Below are 27968 nucleotides of genomic sequence, written 5' to 3'. Positions count from 1 at the left end.
TAAATCACTAACAATTAATATTTTATAATATTTATAAGAAACTTGTTAAGAGACTGTTGGACTTGCTCTAACACACTTATTTAATCATAATCTTTTGTAAAAGTACATTATATTATATTAAAAATACTAAATTACATATAAAAAAATTAAATCTCAAAAATTGAAAAAATAATTAAGTTATGATCCAAAAATATCCGAACCGAATTTAATCTGAACATAATTTTATTCGATCTTAATCCGAATTTTATCCGATTTTAATCCGAATTAGACCCGAACCGAATCACATCCAATCTGATCCGAATGGTCTTCAAATATATTATAATCCGAAAGTTGATCAATCCGAAACGGAACCGGTTATCTGAATTACCAGGTCTAGTTGATATTGGTGAATTTTGATGACTTGGTACATTTATTTATAACTTGAGGACTTTGTGGTAGAAGATGTCCTAAACATAAGTATATCTCAAGAAACCGACCAACTCACAGGTCGTGCTTAAAATAAAAATACTGAACACCACAAATATTTAATATGTATTATGCGAATGTAATTTTAACTCCAGAGAGTGAACTCTAATCTCCACTTAGTACACTGACCGAGTTCTGAAAGTTTAAGCAATTTGACGAAAAAAATGGATACAAGATCACCTTCGTATCCACAATCCAACAGACCTAGTCAGATATCTTAGTTACTACTGGTAACAAAAGATAAGGTACATCAGTGGTCATTACTTGGACATCTTGACAGTATTTGCAGTGCATGATATAAGATATATATGCTTTGATTACATAAACTGACAAAGTATTCTTTACAAGAGGGCAACCTTACAATTATTGAAGCGCCTTACTGTTTAATGCTGTGTAGTTTAGAATCTGAATCTTCACCTGCGAATTTATAAGAAAAAAGGATTGATAGGCAAAACATTTTTCAGATCAAAATTAGCATATGATGTTCATCAAAGACTTTGGTTAACTCATCTTTTATGTAAAGGACCCATTCAAGCCAAATGATAGACATGCGAGATTTACCTTCTCAACAGCATCTGTAGAACCAGATAAATCCTGTTTTTCACTCTTTAGAAGTTCAATACGAGCACCAATTATGCGATTTTCTTCTTCTGCCTGCAAGTGTAATTTTATGTCACTGGTCTTTTCTTTTTCACTGTTGTCATTAACACATAATAACTAGTTGTTCAGTGAAAAATGAAAATGTTATTAATTTCCTGACCTTTTCAAGCAAATTTGTCAGGTGTTCGATCTCATTCTTCTTCACTTCTGACAAAGAGCGAGCTACATCTCCAACATTGGTCCTGACACAAAGTCGTTATCTTCCTCAGTACCATATAGATGGCTGACAAACGTACATCTTTACAGAGCTTACTATACATTAATTTAACATGTATGCATTTTTATAATTTTATAGCTATGATGTTCCCTTGATATAAGTTCTCAGAAGCCATAACTTGTCCCTTAAGATGGCATTAGTAGTACGTTTGAGGAACAATTATTTACTCAATAATTTAATAAATTATAATTAATTGCATACTACAGGCTACAGCATTTGGAGATTAATAACAAAAAGTAACAACTTGTAATAAATATTTGGCAGAATTTATCATTAAAAACATAATTTTCCTCAAAAAAATGATTGTAATTCCAATTGATTATGTTGTTCAAATTTCTAATATAGAAAACAATTTTTGTTATTTTCCAGTTATAATCATTGTTATCACGAAGATGATTAATCGACCACTAGTCAGCGACTAGTGGAGTGGACGCGAAGGTACTCAGGCGCCGAGAGTCTCAAAGCCCGACTTGTCGTCGACTAGTCGAAGTGAAGATCACTCGAGAGTCTCGAAGCCCGACTTTGGCATTTCATTACCATAATTGTGGTGTACCATCAACCAAATGACAGTACACAAGAAAAATATAAGAGATGAAAATGATATTAAGATAGATGACTTTGCTTGATATTCAACATATTTAAGTTTTAATTTGCTTGGATATGGTTGATATTTGGAATATTGATGTTATAATGTGGAACATATGCTTATTTTGAACTTATTATTTTAGTACTTTTAATTTAAATAATGAAACTGACCTATTTGGTTATATTATATATTAAATCTAGTAATCATATGTATAATGAATACTCGGTCGATACGACTAGTCGGACAACTTGTCAACTAGTCTTCTTGAAGGTACCCGGGCGTCGAGGCTCGACTTGGCGTCGTGATAACCATGGTTATAATTACTTTCTATTTTGGTTACTAAAAGAAATAATATATTTAAACCATGTATAAATCAATTGGCTAGAGACTTAGCTGCCTACTTATCGGGAAACAAAGGGTCCAGACTTTGTTCTTCTGCAACTTGCTCTACCATATCAAGAATTGTTCCCACCTGAAAAAAAGAAAAAAACTTAACTGACAAAAAAGATGGCAGAAAGAAAAATGAAATACAGGACCAAAATAATGAAATTAATATTCACATAAACCCGGAGTAAGCTATCCTTCTAAGTGGTAGAATACCAAAGGCATTCAAGAAGCTAGAAATTGACATATTAGCATCAGAGAGAAAATAAAAACCAATCGTTTGAACAAAAAACCACCTCAAATGGCAAAACGTAAAACTCACGAAATTATTTATTAAAGTTCAAGAACTGAATTCAGTTACATTGATATACATATATTTACAAAGCATATTCTTTCATTTAGGTAGAAACTGTCTTATTAGCCACTACAGTTAAAAGGATATATGACCACACTTAACTTTTCTGGTTGCTAAAGGTCAACCTACAAGTTTATGTCGGTAGCTTTCTCTGGTGTAGAACCAAGGTCATTACTAAACCATGGTACAAAAGCATATTAATATCATACATAAACGAAAGATTAATTATAAAACCATGTATTGTTACCAGTTAAAGAAACATGTTTTATGTTTTTTCTTCCCACGCAGTGCCTTTGCTAGAATCTAAGATATTGATTCAACAAAGACAGGTTAACAATGCAAAAAAGACATTATACAATTTAATCTGGAAAATACTTCTGAATGTTGGGAGCAAATTAAGAATTTGAAGTCGTAGTCGACTTAAGAAATGGGGAAAACTAACTAGAAAACTATGATGGAATGATGACCTACTGGCCTAACTGCCTAAGCCACTACGTTTGACCAAGAGACAGACCCAGATGATAACTATTAAGCTGTATAGACATTATTAGTAGAGATCTTATAAATCGAAGGCATTATTAGCGATTATGGCTATGAAAAATACCAACCACAAAGATAAAAAACCACAGACGCTTGGTTAAAGAGTTAAGAAACGGCTTTATTGCAAAACCCTGGTAATTAGATCTCAGGAATCTTGGAGACTTTCCTGTAATATGTTACAAAACGTCTTTTATAATTATTTTTTTAATTCTAGAGGTAATGTCTTCACTGACTGCTATATTTCAGTTTCACTGGATGTATGTGCCCACTTATGTATATCATAGCATGATGTTTAGTTTCCCAGAACAAAGAGTACCAAAGAAACCTTTCTGGCAAACAAAGATACCTAAAAACCTTTATTTAATAGACTCCTGTCACATACCAATAAAAGAAAGGTAAAGCTATGCAATGTACAATACACAACCCCAAAAGCGCTTTCTAGGAGGATAATTCTATCTTTTTTTCAATTTAAAGTGTATTTTTAGTTCAGTCAAATCTTTCTCTTAATACAAGCAACTTCAAAATACTTCAAGTGAGCATTGCATTTGCAGCTTCAATAGTAACACGCGTGGAGCAATGGGTAACTGTTCGTGTAATTGTAAGATTCTTTTATGGTTAATGATAAATGCATTAGAGTAATTTACATTGCCATGTAATGTAGAAGTAAAGCATGATTTTGTTATAACACTATAGATTCTTCTAGTACTATAAAATCTTTGATGCTAGTACAAGCATAACATCAGATTTTGGTGACTAAAAGTGAAAATTACCTGTGTCTCATCACATAGGGACTCGAAGTCATCCTGTAACAATTGAGGAAAAATATAAGATTCAAACTAAATGTAACATTAAACCAGCAGGGCAGGTGCATCAACAGATTGATGATCGAAAGTTTGTATCCAGCTAGATTTCAGAGAACACGGAGTTGTCTCTGAGGAGAAAGTACCTAACTAGAACTTTCACTGTGGCTCTGCCTAAAAAACTGTTTTCTACTTGTCTTTTGAAATCGCAAGTTTTAAACTGTACTGAGAGTCAATTGCTTATTTGATTAAAAAACTCTGCAGTTATTAATATCTTTAAATGGGTTCATCTGATTGGCTTTCTGCATCGATTCTAAACAAAATTTGTGTTACATTTACTATAACTTCTATAATTCACTTAATTAGCAAGGCAGAAATTTCAAAGAGAATCAAAGATTCTTTTGTTGTGTGGAAATAGTAGGGTGTATAATTAATTTTTAAGCAAAGAGGAGACATTCATGATCACTTGGTACATTAAAAGCTTTCCAGCTATTTCTAATATGCAACGAAAAATAAAAGTGAACAGTTTTATAGAAGCATATCATTGGTTAACCAGTACAATGACAGCATAGTTGCTATAAAAGGCCTCAAAATTAAATACATTGCAAATTGTGTGATGTTATCATATGTTACGTAGAAGAAAGTCAAAATTTTAACTTAAATACGGAAAAGCTTCAAGTCTAAGTCTAACAGAGCAAATACATACAAATCAAGAGAGCTCTGAATTGTATACTGAATTTGGTCACAGTGAAATTTACACAAACAAAAAATTACTATTGTTCTAAGTTTCATAATGACACGGGAAAGAATACAAAGTCCAAGACCTTTAGGATGTAATATTTAATAAGTTTTATTGTTCTCGTAAACAACAGGTTTTTTCAAGTCCATAATCTAGTTACTATGCTTTAATTTATTTCAATATGAAATCTCATGACTATATACACTGACATACAAAAGAAGTAAGTTTATTACAGCACAAAGGTCTTGGACAGTGTATGTGCTAACTGTTTCAGCTGGATTACCATGAACTCAATGACTATACTACAGTTCACCATAGTCAATCTTGGCTTAATTCAGTATCAGAACGCTCTCTTGCCTCATGCAGATTTATAATTTTGATTTTAACTGGTACCATAACATTTATTTCCCTTTTGCACTCAAGTCTGTCATTCACATAAAGCACGTGAAAGAATAGCGAGTAATCCTTGTAGTCATGTCACTTGTTTATTGCTTAACACAGGAATATGTAGTCACTGGTTTTTCTAAAGGTTTCCCCCAAGAAATTAGTACACTAATCCATGCCTCTCACTTCGAGCCAAATAGACATTAGGAAAGAATAATGTAGTAATTGCATTAAGATGCAAAAGAAGGGTAACACGCACTAACTAGGCTAGGATAAGAAAGTCAGAGAATTAGCACAGATAAGTCATACCTCTATGTTTCCATGCAAAGACGTAATAACCTGCAAGGAGAAATATGAATGCATAGATTATCAGTTCTTCATTCGGTAAAAGACCTGAAATTCCAAAGGAAAGAATGAAAAATATTTTGAATATCTACCTGAAGTAAAAAAATAAGACATTGAACAACTAAAGTAAGACTAGATTTAACTCCTTGGATTTATAAAATAAAAAAAATGAGGCTTTTTAACAATTTAGCAGTATATTTTAGTGAACTGTGTATCTAATCGTAATTATTCTGTTACATCATTATTGTCAACAACTAGGTCATGACCCACAACAAAGGATGATTAAAGCCATCAGTATTATGTCGCAAACAACATGCTCTTTATGTAAGACTACAAGTTTATTATCAAATACCATGCTTGATCTATGATTTAAAAATCAAAACACCAATAAGATTCCCAATTAAATATGAGTCCGAAAAGAATGAACTACCTGAATAAACAGTCGATGAAGACGTTGTTGCTCAGCAGAAGTAAACTTTGGAAATGATTTGCTAAATTCCTTCAAATGTACAAAAAAAAACAGCATACTCAAAAACAGACATAACACAATTACATAATGTTTGGGCCTTGGGAAGCTAGGTGAGAATGTATCAGAGTTTGGTGTTTGCGTTGCAGAATGCAGGGAGCTAATCTCTTCATTACATAATGTTTCTTTATGTTATTTAAAGGATCTTCTAATTGTGTTGTACATTCTTTACTGAAATGTAGTTCCGAAAAACAATAATTCTCCAACAATAAAATCATAAAACCGTGAACATCATTCACTTAAACGACAGGCAAACTACATTTTCCGCTATGGTTTCCGTAACATTTCTCAGCATAAATTGACGCAGGTGAATATCTCAGGTAACATACAAATGCCTAAAAAGCCCTAAATAACTTCCGTCTAAGCAGGCACCAAAAGCATTATAACTAAATATTCATCAATTACGAAAAAAATCGAGGAATTGACAAAGGAATCGAGAATGCAGATATATCATACAGATAATAGAATCAAATTCGATAGTAATAAATAGTACCTGTGGTTGTAGAGAAGGAGTGGTGAGAAGAGAACGTAACCCTAGCTGAAATGCCTTTTTCAAATTCGATTTTCTACTGGATGCTACTGCTATTTCACTCCTTTTCTCCATTTAAGCTACAAGCTACTTATTTGAGATCGTAAACTGTGTATAGGGGGGCTGTTGATTTCTAATAGTTTTGATATTTGAATGAAAGAAATTTATCCCGCTCTCTGGATTTTTTTGTTTCTGGAAAGAGGGAGAGAGTCTGAGATGCCCAAAATTGTTATTGGACCTCTTCTGTACTGGACTTCTGATCGCGCCTTGAACATTTTTGTGTGATGGGCCTGATACCAGAGCAACTCCAACCCCTAATCACCTGCTAGCTAAAATGGTTGGTCAGGTGTCAACTAATTTACATATTATTTAAGTTAGTTAAAATGCTCAGTGTCCACTAATTTACCTATTATTTAAAATTTTAATCACTCCAGCTGCTTATTTCTATTAGCTAAAATTATAACTATCAATGCTCTTCCAAATTTGTTGATCATCTATATCAATTTCATATTCAACCCTAACTTATTATATAATTTTTTTTATTTAATTTTACTTAATGTTATGTAATGTTAACCGTATAAATATTTATCAAAAAATTGTAAAAAAAAATATTTTTAACCAAATTTATTAATTACTTATAGAATTATTTTAATATAACATTTTATATAATACTAATAAAATAATATGATAAATTATATTTAGTTAAATGTTTTATAAAATATAAAATTAATGTTCGTTAACCAGTTTTCATCATTTTTAAAATATTACAATAATATCATCAAATATGATTTTATTAAATATATTTTTAATTTTCACTTAAATTAAATAAAAAAGTATTTAACTATAATTTGGATTTCTTTAATAAATTTTTTCACTAAAAATAACGTTAAAATTTAAAAATAACAATTTTTTAAATATAGCTAATCATTATAGTTAATATCACTGTTCAGTAAATTTTAGATATTATACATATCTTACTCATATAGCTAACATATATTGCTCTTATACAACAAATTTACAAGCAATATTACATCCCTAACACATGTATAATAATAATAATAATAATAATAATAATAATAATAATAATAATAATAATAATAATAATAATAATAATAATGGGTAAATGTATTTTAAATTACTATACTAAATATTTAGAATAAATAATAATAATAATAATAATAATAATAATAATAAAAGATACACTATATTAAATAATTAAAATTGAATAAAAGAACGAGAGATTCGGGTAGGGACCTTTGATCCTAAACTCTAATTTAAGCATACGCTGTACTAAATAATTTTTATTATTTCATATTTTCGACAAATTTCATTTAGATATCTTAAATATTAATTAAAAAATCAGTATAAAATACAAGATAAATTTTGTCGATAAACGTCAGTTTATGGTGCGTCTTGTCGTCAAACGTTTTATAATTTAAGATTTAAGATTTTCGACTTTAAAAATAATAATGAAAAAAATGAAAGGTGAGATACTTTGGCATGTTGGTAATAAAAGCCCGGATTTTAAAAAAAATCGTGAAAAAACCCAAATAAAAAAAAGTCCCATTAAAACATTGTTTCGGATAAAAACTTAATACATAATAAGATATGATTTTTATATTAAGTTTAAACATATATAATATTTTTAATACTTTTTTATAAATTATATTATACAATTAGATGTAGAACAAGTTATATTTGGTTTGTTTGTCGATTTAATACGATAAATTATAAACATTAAAGTTTTAGGTTAATAATCTAAAACAATTGAATGCAATATTAAAGAATAATTTTTGTTTCAGTATTTAAACTATTTCTCTCGTAGTTCGGTATCTAAACTCTTTATAGGCAGGGGCACAATAATATATTCTTTATATAAAACAAGCATTTTTATCCAACACTTTTGGTCATGTACCGCAAAAATAATCTCAACCGTTGATATGATATAATTAAAAATAGCCGGCTAGGATTAGAGAATAAGTATATTTTTAATATAATCATAATTAGAAAATGATTACATTGTTCTAATACTATTCAAACAATAATTGTGATACAAATTACTAATACAATCTTAAATTCAATATGATTATAAGTTCAACTAATCATAAACATAAAAAGATAAAATAATTATATTTTTAATACAATCATAATTAGAAATAATCACATTATTCTAATAATATTCAAACAATAATTGCGATACAATGTCCTAATATAATCCTAAATTGAATATTATTAGAGATTCAACCAATTATAAATATAAATAGATAACATAGTTTTACTCCTATTTAAACATCAAAATGATATAATGATATAACATTAGATAGAATATGATTAGATAGTGTATTATATAGAGCTTTAATATAATTCACTTTCTCATCCGTATATTTCTTAATATATGCATATTGGTTGCAACAATATTACAACAAATTATAAAAAAACAATATCGCAACAACGTTAGAAATAAATATTTATATATACATTAAAATATTTAAAAACTAAATTTTATAAAATTTAAAAATAAAAAAAGAAAAAAAGAAAAATTTTAAAAAAATCGTGCATCGCACGGATTATAAGTTAGTATCAAATCTATTACTATTATATAAAAGACAAAATATCGAAAGTTTTGGTACGTTACCTGTTTTTTGGTACAGGCTGAATTTATTGAATTACCCTTATTTTGCTTAAAATTTTTATTAGTCTTAGTAATTGAATTATAATAGAAAAATAAATAAAAACCGTTTTCAACTATAACACGTTACCTTTTTTATTTCTCTCAATTAAAACAACTTCTCTAAATATCACGGACAAATCTATTACTATTATATAAAATACAAAATATTAAAAGTTTTGGTACGGTACATATTTTTTAGTATACGCTGATTCTTCCGAATTACCCTTATTTATAATATTTAATAAATTTATATTTTTACTTCATGATAATTTTATAAAACTACCCTTAAATCAATAATTAGCCTAGCAAACAACTAATTAAAACTACTTAAAAATCACAACATAATCACGGCATACAGTACCATCGAATACCGAATTATTAAAGTCTCATTGAAATGACTAATTTACCCCTATGTTTTAAATTTATATAAAATAGGTAGTTCGAATACCGAATTGTTAAATTCTCATTTAAATGACTAATTTACCCCTATGTTTTAAATTTATATAAAATAGGTAGTTGGGAGAAATTGAACTCGAGTCTTCACATTCACAAGCACATCACCTTACCACTACACCACACTATTACTTAAGTTTTTTATCATACACATAACATGTGAGTGTCGTAAATAACGACAATTTATTTAACTTTAAATATGATTACTAATATATTTATAGAGTTAGTTTTGAACAATTGAATTTAAGATATAAAGTTAAGTACAGTATATAAACGGATCATTACCTTATTTATCAAATAATTTAGTTTGAAAAGTATGTCTCATATATTTTTAATATATATTTTTAATAAAAAAATAAATTGTACATATAATTAAATTTTTTAAATGTTAAAAAGAGATACACTTATATAAATAATATATATATATATGTACTACATATTTAGATAAGTTATAATTAGCGTATTTCGATTTATTTCGAATTCATAATTAGAATTTGACCCATTTTTCAAAAAATACTCGAAATCTGACTAAATGGCCTGCTCGTAAATACCATGTCACTACATAGATTTAATTTGAATTACGAGTTTGACGAGAAAATCTTACCAACAAAATTAATATCTTTGGGATCTTTATTGAATCAAGTAAATTGATTTATGTATCAAAATTACTAGCTTTAAAATCAGAATTTTACCCATTTTGAAAAATACTCACAATTTGAATACATGACCCGGCCGAAAATACATCATCACTATCTAGATTTAATAAATTTAAATTACGAGCTCGACGAGAATATCTTACCAATAAGGATAAATTTTATAATATCTTGTTAGATATATTTGATAATGTCATGGCTAATATGATTTATGTTTAGTTTTCAGATCGTACTTAAACAGGATAAACCAGTACTTACTGGAAGTCAGGACTTAAGGATATCAGTACTTATATTATCAGGAGATAATCATCAGAAGATGTATATCAGAACTTAAGTACTGAAGGACGTTCAGATAAGGACATCAGTTGATTAAAGGAAAGAAGATCGAGACAAACATAAGAAGAGATATGCATGAAGAAGGAATTCTATGAAGAATAGAATACTTGGAAGAAAAGATATCTGATTGATATATTTTAGGAAGCAGAATTATATTCCATATCAATTAGCGATTATCTTGTAACTGTGTAGTATATAAACACAGACATAGGGTTTACACTATAAGTTTTATCATATTCGAGAAGATTATTCATTATAACCCTAGAAGCTCTCGTGATATTTGTTCATCACTGAGAGGTAACAGTTCCATACTGTAACAGAGTTTATTGTTTCAATAAAGTTTGTTTTCTGTTACTTGAGTTATTAAAGTTCGATTTGATTGTACTATACACTGTATTCACCCCCTCTACAGTGTGTGTGACCTAACAAGTGGTATCAGAGCCTATCTGTTAACGCACAAATAGTTTAAGAGCCAAACACAATCATGTCTGAAACAGAAACTCCAACTAAGCCCACCAAAACTGAAGAACCTCCTAAAACACAAATTCAAAGCCGATATGAGACTATCAAAGTTCCCATATTGAGACCATCTGAATATGCCATATGGAAGGTGAGGATGACCATGTTTCTGGAATCTACAGATCCACAATATCTTGATAGAATCAAGGAAGGGCCTCACAAACCAACCAAGCTCGCTGTTGCAGTTGCAGGTGAAGCAGCAAAGACTGTACCAAAGGAGAAGAGTGATTACATTGCTGAAGATATCGCATCAATTGCTAAGGATGCTAAGGTACGACACTTACTGCATAGTGCCATTGATAATGTAATGTCAAACAGGTTAATAAACTGCAAGACTGCAAAGGAGATATGGGATGCTCTGGAAACAAGGTGTCAGGGAACTGATACGATTAAGAAGAACAGGAAGACAATACTCACTCAAGAGTATGAACACTTTGACTCAAAGGCTAATGAGTCATTGACTGATTTATATGATAGATTTGTCAAACTCTTGAATGATTTGTCACTGGTTGATAAGGAGTATGATCTTAAAGATTCAAACCTTAAATTCTTGTTAGCTCTTCCTGAATGCTGGGATTTGAAGGCAACAACAATAAGAGACAACTACAATCTTGATGAAACAACTCTTGATGAAATTTATGGAATGCTCAAGACCCATGAACTTGAGATGGAACAAAGAAGCAAGAGGAAAGGTGGAAAGTCAAGGACAGTTGCTCTTAAGGCTGAAGAAGAATCCCCCAAGGCAGCTACCTCAAGGAAAGACAAGGGTAAAGCTCTCTTCATAAAGTCTGATACTGAGTCATCAAATTCTGAAAGTGATGATGACTCAGAATCTGAAAGCTTTCCTGAGACGGATGCTGATGAGGAGATGATGAAGCTGTGTGCTCTTATGGTGAAAGGGATCACAAAGATTGCATATAGGAAGTTCAGGAAGGGAAAAAAGTTTTCCAGGAAAGGCACAAGTTCTGATAAGAAGAATTTCAGAAGATCTGAGAGCAGAGGAGGAAAGTCTGACAGAGGAGATTATACAAATGTCAAATGCTACAACTGTGGTGAGAAAGGCCACATATCTCCTGATTGCAAGAAAGTGAAGAGTGACAAAGGCAAGGCTCTTGTCACAAAGAAGGAAAGCTGGACAGACACCTCAGATTCTGAAAGTGAGGAGAATTATGCCTTGATGGCAAATGTTGATAAAGCAAGTGCTGAAAGCAGTTCTGAAGCTGCTGAATCAAAGGTACCTCAAACTAGTTATGCCTTTTATACTAATGATATAAATGAGTTGAGAAGATATATTAAAACCATGTTTTTTAGTTATAGAGATCAAACTTTAACATGTGAAAGATTAACTTCTGAAAATCTTGCTTTTAAGAAAAGAAATGATTTCTTAGAAAGGGAGTTAGTTATGTTCCATCAAACTCAGAAAGATAGAGATGATGCTTTTTATGTTAGGGATGAAGTGCTAAAAATGAATGAATCTCTAAAAACTGAGTTAGAAAAGGAAAGAGAGGTTATCAGGACTTGGACTAACTCTGACAGAACAACTCAGAATTTGTTAAGTGTTAAGTAGTGAAAACTGGAAAGAGGGCTTAGGTTATGGAGAGGATAAGAATGATAAAGGAACTGAAGATATTAAGCCTGTAGTTATTAAACAAAAGCCAAAGTTAAAACCTGTTAAGTTTGTAGTTGTAAAGTCTGATAATGAGAAATCAGAAGTTAAAAAGGAATTAACTTCTGACAAACTAAAACAGGAAAAGACAGCTGATGTAAACATAGGCTTAATGACTAAGAAGCAGCTTAAGCATAAGCTGAAAGATGTTAAGAATGTAAACAAGGTAAAATCACCTAGGAAAAATAGGAATGGAAAGGAAGGTGTGAATAAAAGCAATGATTATAAGCCTGTTCCTGAAGCTCCTAGGAAAACGTGTCATAACTGTGGAAGTTCTAACCATCTGGCTTCTTTTTGCAGGAAGAATAAGAACATAAACTCCTTACCTTCAAAGTCAGAAGTTAAGAGTCAGTCTGTTAGATATAAGCCATAAAATCCTTGTTTTCATTGTGGTAGTTTATGGCATTCCATTTATACTTGTAAGGAATATCATAGTTTATACTATGATTATTATCAAATAAAACTTTCTTTAAAGAAAGTTTCCATTGTTCCTTCTAGTGTAAATTCTGATTCAAAGTCTGATAGTGTAAATTCTGATAAGAAAAATGTTAATATAAACTCTGATGCTAAATCCGCTGCAAATGTTAACAAACTTAATAAGGCCAAAGGATCCAAGCAAGTCTGGGTCCTTAAAACTAATCATTAGTGGTCTTTGTGATTGTAGGGCAACAGGAAAAACATCCTAGTTCTGGACAATGGATGTTCAGGACATATGACTGGAAATAAAGCCCTGCTATCAGACTTTGTGGAGAAAGCTGGCCCAAGTGTTTCTTATGGAGATGGCAACATTGGAAAAACATTGGGATATGGCAATATCAATCTTGGGAATGTCATCATTAAGGAAGTAGCTCTGGTCTCAGGACTTAAACACAATCTGGTAAGTATAAGTCAAATATGTGACAGAGGTTATCATGTTGATTTCTTTGAAGAACACTGTGAAGTTGTAAGTAAATCTACAGGCAAAGTTGTTCTGAAAGGATTCAGGCGTGGTAACATTTATGAAGCTAAGCTTTCAACAAGTACTGATGGTTCTGCAATCTGTCTGATGAGTAGAGCATCAATTGAAGAAAGCTGGAATTGGCACAAGAAACTCTCTCATTTAAATTTCAACAATATAAATGAACTAGTCAAGAAAGATCTTGTGAGAGGACTGCCAAAGTCAGTATTTGCTCTTGATGGCCTTTATGATTCTTGTCAGAAGGCCAAACAAAGGAAATCTTCATTCAAGAGCAAGACTGAATCATCAATTCTTGAGCCTTATCACCTACTACATGTTGATCTATTTGGTCCAGTAAATGTCATGTCTATTGCAAAGAAGAAATATGCTTTGGTCATAGTGGATGAGTTCACCAGATACACATGGGTGTATTTCTTGCACACAAAAAGTGAAACTACATCTATCTTGATTGATCATGTCAGGAAACTGGATAAATTGGTCAAAGACTCAGTAAAGATAATAAGAAGTGATAATGGTACTGAGTTCAAGAATTTGATAATGGAAGAGTTCTGCAAAAACCATGGAATCAAGCAGGAATTTTCTGCTCCTGGAACTACACAGCAAAATGGAGTTGTTGAAAGGAAGAATAGAACTCTCATTGAAGTTGCACGTACAATGCTTGATGAAGCAAAGCTTCCAACCTATTTATGGGATGAAGCTGTGCAGACTGCTTGTTTTACTCAAAATGCAACACTCATTAACAAGCAAGGAAAGACACCATATGAGATGGTGAAGAAAAAGAAGCCAAATCTGAAGTATTTTCATGTATTTGGATACAGCAGTTGATCATATCCTGGTTGTGACATAGATCCTGATCCTCGACTTAGCCAATTCTCAACAATATCCCCCAATTTATGCTTTGCAGAATAAGCCAAATCTACCGACGGATAACGCAGATTGCCTCCCGATGGATAAAGCATTATGCAACTCGACAGATGTTGAATTTTGTGCTTCATTTGTAGTGGATTTTTCTGTATTATCCTTTGATAAGATTTCTTGATCACTTTCATCATCACTGTCATCACTAACCATCTCCACATTGTCAAATTTGAGGCTCTCATGGTAATCTCTATCTTGCAGTCCTTCAATCTTTTTATCATCAAACACAACATGTATTGATTCCACAACAATGTTGGTTCTTAGATTGTAGACTCTATATGCTTTACCAACAGCATATCCAAAAAAAATTCCTTCATCTGCTTTAGCATCAAACTTCCCATTTTGATCAGTTTGATTTCTCAATATATAGCGTTTGTAGCCAAAGACATGAAGAAAATTTAGAGTTGGTTTCTTGTTCTTTAACAATTGATAAGGAGTCATGCATTTTGCTTGATTGATAAGAGAAATATTCTGAGTGTAGCATGTAGTATTTACAGCTTCAGCCCAGAAATATGTTGGCAATTTAGATTCTTCAAGCATTGTCCTGGCGGCTTCAATAAGTGATATGTTCTTCCTTTTCACTACTCCATTCTGTTGTGGGGTTCTTTCTGCTGAAAACTCATGCAAAATTCCATTTTCTTCATAAAATGCTCTCATGACAGAATTCTTGAACTCAGTTCCATTGTCACTCCTGATTCTTCTAACTTTGAAATCAGGATGATTATTGACTTGCCTTATGTGATTGATTATGATTTCACTAGCCTCATCTTTAGACTTTAGGAAATATTTCCAAGAGAACTTTGAGAAATCATCTACAATTACTAGGCAAAATCTTTTCCTTGAAATGGACAACACATTGACTGGTCCAAACAAATCCATGTGTAGTAGTTGCAAAGGTTCTTCAATTGTTGAATCAAGTTTCTTTCTGAATGATGCTTTAATCTGCTTTCGCTTTTGGCAGGTATCACACAATCCATCCTTAGAAAACTCCACTAGAGGAATGCCTCTAACCAGTTCTTTCTTTACTAGCTCATTCGTGGTCTTGAAGTTTAAATGGGATAGTTTCTTGTGCCATAACCAACTTTCATCCTGACTTGCTTTGCTGAGAAGACAAGTAACAGATTCTGCATTAGATGAGTTGAAGTCATCTAGGTACACATTTCCTTTTCTCACACCAGTGAGAACCACTTTGTTGCTCCTCTTGTTAGTCACAACACAGGCTTCTGAGTTGAATGTTACTGAATTGCCTTTATCACAAATCTGGCTTATACTCAACAAGTTGTGCTTGAGACCATCCACTAAGGCAACCTCCTCAATGATGACATTATCTTTTGAAATCAAGCCATATCCCACAGTATAACCCTTGCTGTCATCTCCAAAAGTAATACTTGGTCCAACTCTCTCCTTGAACTCTGTGAGCAGGGTAGAATCACCAGTCAAATGTCTTGAACAACCACTATCCAAGTACCAAAGATTCTTTATGTTTCCCTCCACACATCAAAATCAAATCAAGTTGATTTTGGTACCCAAGTTTCCTTGGGTCCTGCCTTGTTAGCTTTCTTTTTCTATTTCTTAGGTTTGATCTCATTTGACTTAGGGATATCAGATTCATCCTTAGCCATTTGATTTGGACCTTTGAAACCATTCATCATAACAGAATTATCATGCATACTTTGATTAACAGGGGATGGAATGCTACTATTGAACATGTTATTCCAGTAAGGCATGCTAAATAACATTTGTAGCATACTAAATGCAACATAATAGGGATTAGGTACAAATGGCATATTAGCAAACTGTGCATTCATATTCTATGTAGACATAGCATTCATAGGCATAGGAGGCATGACATTCATGTTTGAAAAGTGAGGTGACATAGATATGGAAGTAGGCATGGCAGATTTGCAGTTAACAGACAAATGATTTACACAAGCACACTTGACACAGATTTTTCTTGGAGCATATTTATCAGGTGTGTAGTTATTGTGTTTGTTAATCCCTACTTTGCCATTTCTATTATTCTTCTTTTTAGCCTCTGTTTTAACCTCAATCTTTTCAAGTTTGTCACTCAATTGCTTGACAGTCATATGACCAACATTAGCCTTTTTCCCTTTCTTGACTTGACTCGATTCTCCTGTAACAAAATTCTTGGGAACTGATCCATACTTTTCATTTAACTTAACGAGTTTGACTTTACTAATAGGCTTGCTCGCAGTCGACGGATGAGGATTTACATCACTCGACAAATAACCCTTTTTGTTATCCGACCGATGACCCTCATCATCCGTCGAGTCTACATCTGTTAGAACTCCTTCCACCAAATTTGGATCTAGCTTCTCCTTGTTCTTCTTCCAGGTTGCATCACAAAAGGACTCGATCCCTTGAACTTTGGTGATTTGAGCATGAACATCTCTAGATGTTTTGCATGCCTTAATCACCTCCTGTTCACGATCAAGCTGCTTCTTCAAAATTTCTTCTTTCTTCAAGGACTCAGTTAATTCCTCCTTGGCAATCTTACACTCAATTCTTAATTTTTCAAAATCAATGAACTGAGACTCTAGCACATTATTCCTCTCACTTAGAAACAAATTGTTTTATTTGATTTTAGTATTTTCTTTACTAAGAGACTTAAGTGTAACACGCAAATGATATAACTCTGTAGACATGTCATTTACAGCATCATTACACTCAGCTTTTGATAAATGTGCAAGGTTTGTAGTAATTACCTGATTACTTGAAGAACTTGTCTCTGTTTCATCAGACTTGGCCATTAGGGCTAGATTGACATAGCTGACATCTTCATCTTCATCCAGACCATCTGCAGCCCAGTCATTTTCTTGTGTAATGAAAGCCCTTTCCTTTTGTTTGAGCAACTCAAAGTATTTCTATTCGTATGGCATCAGTTTTTGAAATGATTAAAATGTGGATTTTCAGTCCCAAAGGGGGATAAATGTTTTCTTTGAATAGTGGATCTGGACTGAGACGCAAGTCCTTTCCACACTTATATTGTAGGCTTAAAAGTTGCCTAGGGATCCCATTAATGTTTTAGAACCCAGCGAGGTTCGGGGTTACTTCGCGGCTGATCACCAGCTGTAATCCGTAGCGTCATAAAATGATTTTGTTTAAGATATGATTTTGAAAAATGTTTTGAATCAAGCAAATGATGCCATCACCCAAAGTTTTATCTCTTGTTAGTATTGGTTATGTCTTCGCATTGTCATTCTTTTATATATATCTCGATTTATGCTTTGTACCGTATTGTTTAGCACTTGTTGAGCATTTGGCTCACTCCTTGCTTTACCCTGATATTACAGCTAGCTGTTATGGTTAGATTCAAGCAGACATCACGTAAGTCCTGTGACGCCGATGCGTATGTCCGAGCTCAGGTAGAATAATAGATAGTTTTGTGTGAGGACTCGATATTAAAATCAGTTATAATAGATGGTAGTATTGGGCTGTTCCAAATCCTAAACAGTAAGATCTTGGATTCCGTTATGATTACTTTCTTTTAAATATTGTAATAGTTATATTTATTTTGTTTGTTAAGTTGGGGGTGTGACACAAACTGGCTTTATCTATGAGAAGAATAATTTCACGGCTTTAGTGAACAAGGGGATTCAACAGTCTGGCGACTACCACAAAATGATGGATTTTGTGCAAGGCTGTAAGCTCAAATATGCCATGCTAGAGTCTTCCACTATCTACTGTGAGGTTGTGGAGGAAATATGGATGACTGCAGTATATAACTCAACTGACAAGACCATCACTTTCACTATTAAAGGTAAGGAATTCTGTGTTAATAGTGATATTGTTAAAGCATGCTTTAGAATTCCTGATAATACTGTCTCTAATCCACACACAGACACTGATATTTTTAACATGTTAAACTCCATGGGTTACGCACTCACCGTCTCTAAATTAAGTGAAATTAGGAGATTGGGTCTTAGGAAAGAATGGAGTTTCCTGTGTAATGTAGTTACTAAGGTATTTTCTGGAAAAATTAGCAATTTTGATTATGTTAATATCTCCATACTCAACATGCTTTACATGCTAGTAACTGATAAATACTTCAATTTTAGTGATCTAGTCTTGTTTGAGTTGGGGTTTAAGTTAGGGGAGCTTAATAAGAGGGGTAAGAGTGTTTATTATGCTAGATTTTTCATGATGCTTGCTAACCACCTCTCTGAGGACATTGTGCTTGAGAACCCAACCAACAAGTTAAATTGTTGGGTTCAAGAGAGAAGAATTATTGCAGATCTCAATAGAGCATATCACCACAAAGAGGTGCCACTCTTCTACTTTCCAGTAATGGAGGCACCTCAGGTAAGTGAGGTAATTTCAATTGTCCCTACTCTTCCAACCTCAAATATTTCTTTGCCTTCTAGTGTAGCAGTGGCATCTGTGTCAATGACCAGACAGATGCCTACCCAAGCTACCAAAACCAAAGTTTCAAAACCAAAGAAAAAGAAAGCCCCCTCTAGTGTCTCTCAAAATATGCCAGTTGTAAAATCCAATAAACACAAAGAGGGGAGTGTGAAGGTGGGAAAGAAAGGTGAGGGACAGGGTGAAAATTAAAGAAGTCCTAAGGATAAGGATGGTGAGCATAGTGTACCCAAACCAAGCCACACCATAGTTTCCCAACAAACTGTGGTTGTTAATAAGGATAAAAGCTCAATTCTAGTTTCATCCTCCCAAAAGGATGTAACTATTGAAACAAGCTCTCCAGGAGCACAGAACAAGAGGGGTAGGGACATAAGTTCACCACAAACCTACACAAGAAAGAAGAAAACTAAAACCCTTGGGGATGCACAGGGTACACACACAGTGCAAACTGGAGCTAAAGGCCCAGTCACTGCACCATCTCAAAGTCAAATTGATGTGGCTCCAACAAATGTTGAGTCACAGCCAAAATCTCTTATAATTGAAGCTCCTGATATACCAAATTCTCCCACACACTCATTGGATGTTGACATGATTCAAACATCACAACCATATTCTCCATCTTTAACTCTGTTGGAGAAGCCAAAAATCCATGCAAGTGAGCATCATCTTCTAGATGATTTGTTGGCTCACTTGCCATTTCTTTCTGAGACTATTGAGACATCTGTGCCAAAATTTTCATCAATTTGCACGGAGTCCACAATAGTCTCCACTCCAAACTCATTCATTTATACTCACTCAATGGATATTGTTCATCCGTCGAGTAGTAATTGTATCCCGACGGATGTGCCTAACAGCAGTCATCCTTCGGATAGTCAAATTATTAACCCGATGGATATTTCTCATCCGTCGGGTGTCTCTGCACAACTCCAAAGTTCAACTATAGTTACAGGTGCAGATGACTTAGTAATTGTGCAATCACTATTGAGATTGAGGGAAGGTAGTGACTTGAGTGAGAGTCTGGGTTGCTCCCAGGAAAAAGGAGAGAAAAAGAGTGATCCAATGCAGTCCATTTCTTCAGGACTAGAAAAAGTGAGTGTGAGGAGTCCCACCTTAGATGGTGAAGGTGAGGGTGTGAGGGTGGGGATACAAGGTGAGACCTTGATGCAAGAAAAGAGAGATAATGAGAGAAATGCAGGTATAGGAGATATAAGGGTGAGTGTCATTGCAAGTGAGTTAATGAATATCCAGGATGCTAACAGGGAGGAACTATTTCAGCAAAGTCAAGTTGTTATAGACTCAACCTCCTTGGATGCTGAGGCATTTACTCACCCTGTTCCAGCATACCAACTTCTAGTTGGACAGGGCAATGACAATGCAGAAAGGATGCTAAATTTGGTGCACACCACACAGTCCATGCAAAGAGTTAAGGATGCCATCACAGCTTTGCCTTCAACAGCTGGTGATGTTGATTATGAGACTGGTGGTTCAGAAGAATTCTTTGGAGGTGAGGGTGGAGATAGTGAAGAAGAGCCAATGGACATAGGGGGAGAAGTAGGCCCTAGTTCCAGATCAGGTATGCCATCTTGGGCATTTTCAAAGCAGTGTGATGAACACTATTTCAAGACAACCCTGATTCAACTTATACATCAGACACATTCTGCTCTTCAAACCACAATAAATGACAACACCAAGAAGCTCCTTTAAGCACACCTTTCTTCTCTGCAACTACAACAAATCCAAGGTCTTCAATATACTCAGGATGTCACCACTATCAAAGGTGATATTGATCAAATGAAAAGGGACATTTATTAAAGGTTGGACTCTAAACTTTCAGAAGCTACAATGCTTGACATTAAGAGACAACTCAGGAAGAATTTTGATCTTACCACAAAGATAGATGCCTTGGATACAAGAATGACAGCAATGGAAGCCTCTCTAACAGCAATTCATCTCCACCAAGCACAAAAAATAGACTTGCTTCAGAAACTGATGGTTGCACAGACCTCCTCCTATACTCAACTTGCTGATAACAAAAAGGGGAGAAAGAGAGTTCTAGGAGTGAGGGGGAGTAAAAAGTGCTTAACATTTAAGTGAGTAAAGCAATTGTGCCAACAATTGCTTTCACAAAGCCACCAGCTAAAGATAACATTGATCTGATAAATGAAGAGCAGCCACTTTGAGAGCAGCTGAGAAGAAGCAGTTTAGTCCAATCAACTGGGAGAAAATTGATGAGGATATTCAAAAGAAATTCGGTCTAGCAAAGAAGCCAGAAAAATCAGTCATTCGTCACTCTCAAGTCAGGAAAATTTCTGTGAATGATATGAGCATGAACTATCTGGAGAAAGGCCATACATCCTGCATCAAATCCCCAAAGGCAGATCTAATCATGAATCCAAAGGTGAACTACCCAAAATCTTCACTAAAGAACCCTTTGGACACAGTGTATGAGACATCAAAGCTTGATGAGAAGAAGCTGTTGGCCAGGTCTATAGTATTTTACAAAGATCCTGCAGATTCAGTTCTAAAAAGGAGAATTGCCAAGATTTTCAGAAATGGTAAGGAAATTTGTGTGGTGGCTGGACACCCTCAATTTGTTGAAGCAAAAAGGGAAGAGAAGGCAAGATTGAAGCAAGAAAAGAAGCAAGCTACTCTAGATGCTAAAAAGCTCAAACAAAAGAAGGAGCAAGCTGCTATCTTGGCCAAGTTGCAAGTTGTGAAACCCACACAACAAATTTCTGCACAACCATCTGTAATTGCTGAATCTCAAGATCAAGTAGTGTAAGATATCCGAGCATCTTGCGCTCTCCAACTTCATTCCGATACAAGGGAGATTAGTATTGCCTTCCCTAAAGGGCCTCATAAGGCATCATCCTGATACTGACATAAAACCTATTATCGTAAGAAAACTCAATCTGTGCTAAGTGTTCATTCCAAATTCTTTCAAGTCTATCGCACAGACTCTCATCATAGCTTCTTGCGCTATAGGTTTTTCTTCTCAATACCCACTCTTTTCCATTTCATAGTCATTACTATCTTCCATACATAATACTATACTGGTTACACTTTTGCTCGTTAGCAATCTATAACCTTTTAATAATTGCGTCAACCTTAGTATCACGAACGCGTTAGATTCGGAATACCACCGCACTGATACTACTTCCTTTCTAGCTGCTTCCATCTTCGAAAGCTTGATCCATCATATAGAAGTAAAAGATTTTATTGAGAGATCACTATGATCATGAACACTTGTTACATCGCATAGTTAGTACAGAAGGTGGCCAGCCTTTAGTACTTGACAAGCAATTAAACAATAGATGGTATCCTACTTGGCTTCTATCACACAGATAGATAGTCATTCGACAATACCTCCCCTTCTGGAAGGCTTGTTCTTATCAGCTTATACAAAATGAAAAGGAGAGAAAAGAACGAATTGAAGAGAATTGTATATATTATAAATATACTGCCACAAAATATCTGGCTTGGAAACTACCTCTGAACTATAGAGGTTTGTCATAGGAGAACAAAACATATACGTATATATATATATATATATATCAATATCAAGTATTATAGCATCGTATTTCACATAACAGCAAAGACTTAATCCTATCATGAAAGAAGTGGTGAAGAAAGAAATTTTAAAGTGGCTGGATGCAGGAATCATATATCCTATTTCTGACAGTTCTTGGGTGAGCCCCGTGCAATGTGTACCTAAGAAAGGAGGTATTACTGTGGTAGCAAATGAGAAGAATGAGCTCATCCCCACTCGAACAGTCATAGGATGGAGGGTATGCATGGAATACAGGAAGTTGAATAAAGCAACGAGGAAGGATCACTTCCCTCTTCCATTTATTGATCAGATGCTTGACAGGTTGGTTGGTCATGAGTATTATTGTCTTCTGGATGACTATTCGGGTTACAATCAGATTTGCATTGCACAAGAAGATCAAGAAAAGACTACTTTTACTTGTCCATTTGGCACGTTTGCTTTTCGCAGAGTTTCTTTTGGATTATGTGGTGCACCTGCCACTTTTCAGAGATGCATGATAGCCATATTCTTTGATATGATTGGAAATAATGTCGAAGTGTTCTTGGAAGACTTCTCCATATTTGGACATTCGTTTGATAAATGTTTGAATAATCTCCGTTTGGTGCTCAAAAGGTGTGTGGAAACTAATTTGGTGCTCAATTGGGAAAAATGTCACTTCATGGTGCAACAAGGCATCATTCTTGGGCATAAAGTCTCTATCAAAGGCCTTGAGGTGGATAAATCCAAGGTGGGGGTCATTGAAAATCTCCCGCCAGCTATCTTTGTTAAAGGAATCCGTAGTTTTCTTGGTCATGCGGGGTTTTATCGGCGTTTCATCAAGGACTTCTCTAAGTTATCTAAGCCGTTGTGTAACTTGCTCGAGAAAGATGTGCCTTTCAAATTTGATGATGAATGTTTGGCAGCATTCGAGACTCTCAAGAAGAGTTTAATAACTGCACCAGTTATTACGACACCTGATTGGAGAGAACCTTTTGAGATGATGTGCGATGCAAGCGATTATGCGGTGGGAGCAGTTCTTGGGCAGCGCAAGAATAATATCTTTCATGTGGTCTACTATGCTAGTACGACGCTAAATGGAGCTCAAATGAACTATACCACTACTGAGAAGGAGCTCTTGGCTATAGTTTTTGGTTTCGAAATTTTTTGATCTTATCTACTTGGGACAAAGGTGACAGTATTCACTGATCACGCTGCCATTCGCTATTTGGTCTCAAAGAAAGATTCGAAGCCTATACTTATTCGTTGGGTGCTCTTGCTACAGGAATTTGAGTTAGAGATCAAGGATCGAAAAGTTACTGAAATTCAAGTAGCTGACCATCTCTCTAGATTGGAGAATCCTGATTCTACTTCACATGATAAGACATTGATCAACGAATCTTTTCCGGATGAGCAGTTGTTCGCAGTGTAAGAGGAAGAGCCATGGTTCGCAGACATTGTGAACTATCTTGTTAGCAATATAATGCCTCCTAATATGAATGCGGCTCAAAAGAAGAAGTTTTCGCATGAGGTGAAGTGGTACATGTGGGATGAACCATATTTGTTTCGACAAGGAGCTGACCAGATCATCAGGAAATGTATCCCATTCTATGAGACAGAGGGGATATTACGAGACTGTCATTCCACAGCTTATGGTGGACATTATGGTGGTGAAAAGACAGCAGCTCGTATTCTTCAAGCAGGTTTTTTCTGGCCTACGTTGTTTGAGGACGCACATCAGTTCGTTTTAAGGTGTGATCGTTGCCAAAGAGTTGGGAATCTTACTAGAAAGGATGAGATGCCTTTAAATGTGATGCTTGAAGTTGAGGTCTTCGATGTTTGGGGAATCGATTTCATGGAACCATTTATCTCATCCTTCAATAATCAGTACATCTTGCTGGCAGTCGATTATGTCTCGAAATGGGTAGAAGTCAAGGCTCTACCGACGAATGATGCAAAGGTAGTGTTGAGTTTTCTTCATAAGCAGATATTCACAAGGTTTGAAATGCCACGAGTTATCATAAGTGATGAGGGGTCGCATTTCTGTTATCGTAAGTTCACTTCTATGATGTAATGCTACAATGTGAATCATCGCATCACTACTACCTATCATCTGCAAACTGACGGTCAAGCTGAAGTGTCTAATAGAGAGATCAAGCGCATTCTAGAGAAAGTTGTTTGTCCGTCAAGGAAAGATTGGTCTTTGAAGCTCGATGAAGCTGTTTGGGCTTATAGAACAGCATACAAGACTCCACTTGGGATGTCCCCATTTCAACTTGTCTATGGTAAGGGATGTCATTTACCTACGGAGCTTGATCATAAGGCTTATTGGGCATTAAAGAAGTTAAACCTTGATCTAGATGCAGCTGGGAAGAAGCGAATGCTTCAGTTAAATGAACTTGATGAATTTCGACTTCAAGCGTACGAGAACAACAAAATGTACAAGAAAAAAGTAAAAAGGTGGCACGACAGGAAGTTATCTCCTAAGTTATTTGTGTCGGGGCAAGAAGTTCTTCTATTCAACTCTCGTCTCCGACTTTTTCCTGGAAAGTTGAAATCAAGGCGTTCTAGACCATTTATCGTCAAAACTGTGTTTCCACACGGAGCGGTGGAGATTTTTGAGAACGATCCGGGCGAAGCATTCAAAGTTAATGGTCAGAGATTGAAGCACTATTATGGGGATACGGTAAACCGGGAAGTGGTTAGTGCTGTGTTATTGTCAACTTGATCGAACTACTATACGTCAAGCTAATGACCTAAAAGAAGCACTTCTTGGGTGTCAACCCAAGATATGAGACCATAGGAACCCTTAGAATTTAGTACTCTATCCAAAAACCCAAAAAAATCAGATAAAACTGGCTGGGAAAAAAAATCCAGGAACCTTTCAGGCGACCACCTGCAGGTTCCAGGCGGCCGCTTGCTAACAGGCGCCCGCCTGCTGGTTCCAGGCGACCGCCTGCGGACCTGGATTTTTAAAAAAATTCAGCCTTATAAAAAAACAGAAAAAATACAAAAACACAACACCACAGCATTATAAACCCCATTACCCACGAATTCTTCCTACATATTAGCCACATCCCCACTCCTAATCTAATTCTAACCTAAATCCTACCCTATATATACACACAACCTCTACATATACACTCCCATATACTTTCAACTTAAAAACCCTTTCCTACACATAAAACACAACTCTCAAACTCTTATTCTCAGTTTCAATGGCCCCAAAGAGATCTCGAACTATCGATAGCAGTAGAACCATTCCGATTGCTGATTCTTCAAGGGGTACTGCTGTGAGGCCCCGATTGGCTGATAGGGCTGCTGAGGAGGAGTATTCTAGGCTTCTAACTAAGCCAATTCTGAAGGAGAGGGGATTTTTGCCATCGGGGGGGATGGTGAGTTATTGCCGATGATTGCAGAGAAGGGTTGGATTACTTTTTGCTAGTTACCTGAGGCGGCCCCGATGAGTGTTGTTTGCGAGTTCTATATGAACGCCAAGGCCGACAAGAATGGGTATTCTGTTGTTCGTGGGCTTACTGTTGATTATCAGCCCGAGGCGATTTGCCGTGTTATTGGGCAGCGATAAAGGAAGCCCCATGAGGAGAATTGGAATGAGAAGACCCCTGAGGATTTTGACTCGGATTTGATTATTGCTACTCTCTGTCAGCCGGGCACGGTGTGGAAGTTTAAGATGGGATCTAACGAGTATCGTTCTTTTCTAGCTATTGTGATGAACAGTTATGCCCGTGCATGGAATGCCTTTATTTGTGCTAATATTTTGCCTTCTTCGCATGCAAATGAGGTTATAGTTGAGAGAGCCAGGTTGTTGTGGGGGATTCTGAATGAGGAGTATTATGTGGACCTTGGTGAGTTCATCTACCAAGGGATTTTGAAGTTTTTGAGGAGGAGGACGCATTACAACATCCCTTATGCCTCTGTTATCATGAAGTTGTGCAAGGCAGTTGGAGTCCACTGGACTTCTTATGAGCAGCTGCAAATGCCAACCGCTCCTATTGATTCATCGACGCTGAATGTGATGCAGGAGTGGACGGGTGGAGAGCCCGAGAAGCATGGTTTGGGATATCGTCTTCCAGGAGAACTTCCAGCAGCTGGTGCTACGATGGCTAGGCCCAGTGAGGCAGGTTCTTCTAGAGCCCAGGGAGGTGATGGTTCACGGATGGCTGATGTCCAGTACAGGAGGCTTTCCAGGAGGATGGATGTGATGTTCGAGTTGCAGAGTAGGTTTGCACAGGAGCTCACCCTAGCACTTGGGACTGCTTTTAGAGGCCTTAGAGCTGACATCCAGTGGCCCGTTTTTGGTGAGGACTCTGCTTATCCGCCTCCTGACACTCCACCCTCTGAGGGTGATGATGATGATGATCTCTCTGAGTAGTATACACTGTGTTCCTTTCTATTACATTCACTGGGAACAGTGAAGATTTTAAGTTTGGGGGTGGTAGTTAAGGAACATATTTGTGTGTATATCATGTAGTTGCATATTCATGTTAGTTTAGTTCATATAGTTGCATATTTTTTTTGCTATATAGTTTTTTTTATTATTTTATAGCTTTATTTATCATGTCATATAGCTCATGCATATACCATGATCCATTTGTGTTGCTTTACCGATTGATATGTGATATTGATGTGAGTGTAGTGATAGCGTTAGAGTAATGTTGAATCTTGTTAGGTTGACATGCATGCTAGAAACACTTGTAATTTCACTAAGTCTTAGAGTATGCTTAAGGACTAGATTATTGTCATGGTTTGATGGTTTTTGAGGTTAATCTATTGCTTATGCTTAGAATATATGATAGGCTCTTAATGATAAAAGGCATGAAAAAATAAAATTGGAGTAAAAATTGGAATTCATTGCTAGTCGTGGCTAGGCGTCAAATGGCTAGTAGTCGGCTCGTATTGTATGCGAGTAGTCTAGGGTTGAGCAAGATGGAGCGAAACGCACTTGCTCAGAAATTGAAAAAAAAAGAAAAAAGAAAAAAAATATGGTTTAATGCATAATTGATCACGAGTGAGCTCTTTGGTATTTGAGTTATTAAGTTCTTAGGGGACTTTGTGCCTAGTGACCTAAGTCTTTTATAGTCTGGGATCCGCTAACCTAACGCTCGCTAAATGGATGCCATTGCATAGGTCTTTTGTGAACCTCACTCATTGCACGATCAAATAAGCATTTGTTTATTGTGTTGAATAAAAACATGATTCCGTAATAAGCTCCAGTGATCTTGAAGTGTTATAAGTCATTTTTTGTCTAGAATATATTCTTCGTATAATCTTGTGATTACCTTGAGGATAATTGAGTTATGATAATTGATCTAGTTTTGAAGCATATTTGTTAAA

General features: G+C 35.0%; 1 protein-coding gene across 1 annotated transcript; it reads right to left on the bottom strand.

The window, feature by feature from the left end:
* Window positions 1-508: 508 nt before the first annotated feature.
* Window positions 509-6804, bottom strand: LOC141682801 (uncharacterized). The gene is made up of 8 exons (XM_074487495.1): window positions 6495-6804; window positions 5906-5974; window positions 5440-5469; window positions 3978-4010; window positions 2330-2400; window positions 1226-1307; window positions 1027-1119; window positions 509-882 (listed from the first exon to the last, which is right to left on the bottom strand). The coding sequence occupies exons 1-8, from the start codon at window positions 6603-6605 to the stop codon at window positions 829-831; spliced, it is 543 nt and encodes a 180-aa protein (XP_074343596.1). The 5' UTR covers window positions 6606-6804; the 3' UTR covers window positions 509-828.
* Window positions 6805-27968: the final 21164 nt, after the last annotated feature.

The sequence above is a fragment of the Apium graveolens genome, chromosome 9 (assembly GCF_009905375.1).
Source record: "Apium graveolens cultivar Ventura chromosome 9, ASM990537v1, whole genome shotgun sequence".
NCBI classification, from domain to species: domain Eukaryota; kingdom Viridiplantae; phylum Streptophyta; class Magnoliopsida; order Apiales; family Apiaceae; genus Apium; species Apium graveolens.
This window is presented reverse-complemented; position numbering and strand designations above follow the sequence as displayed.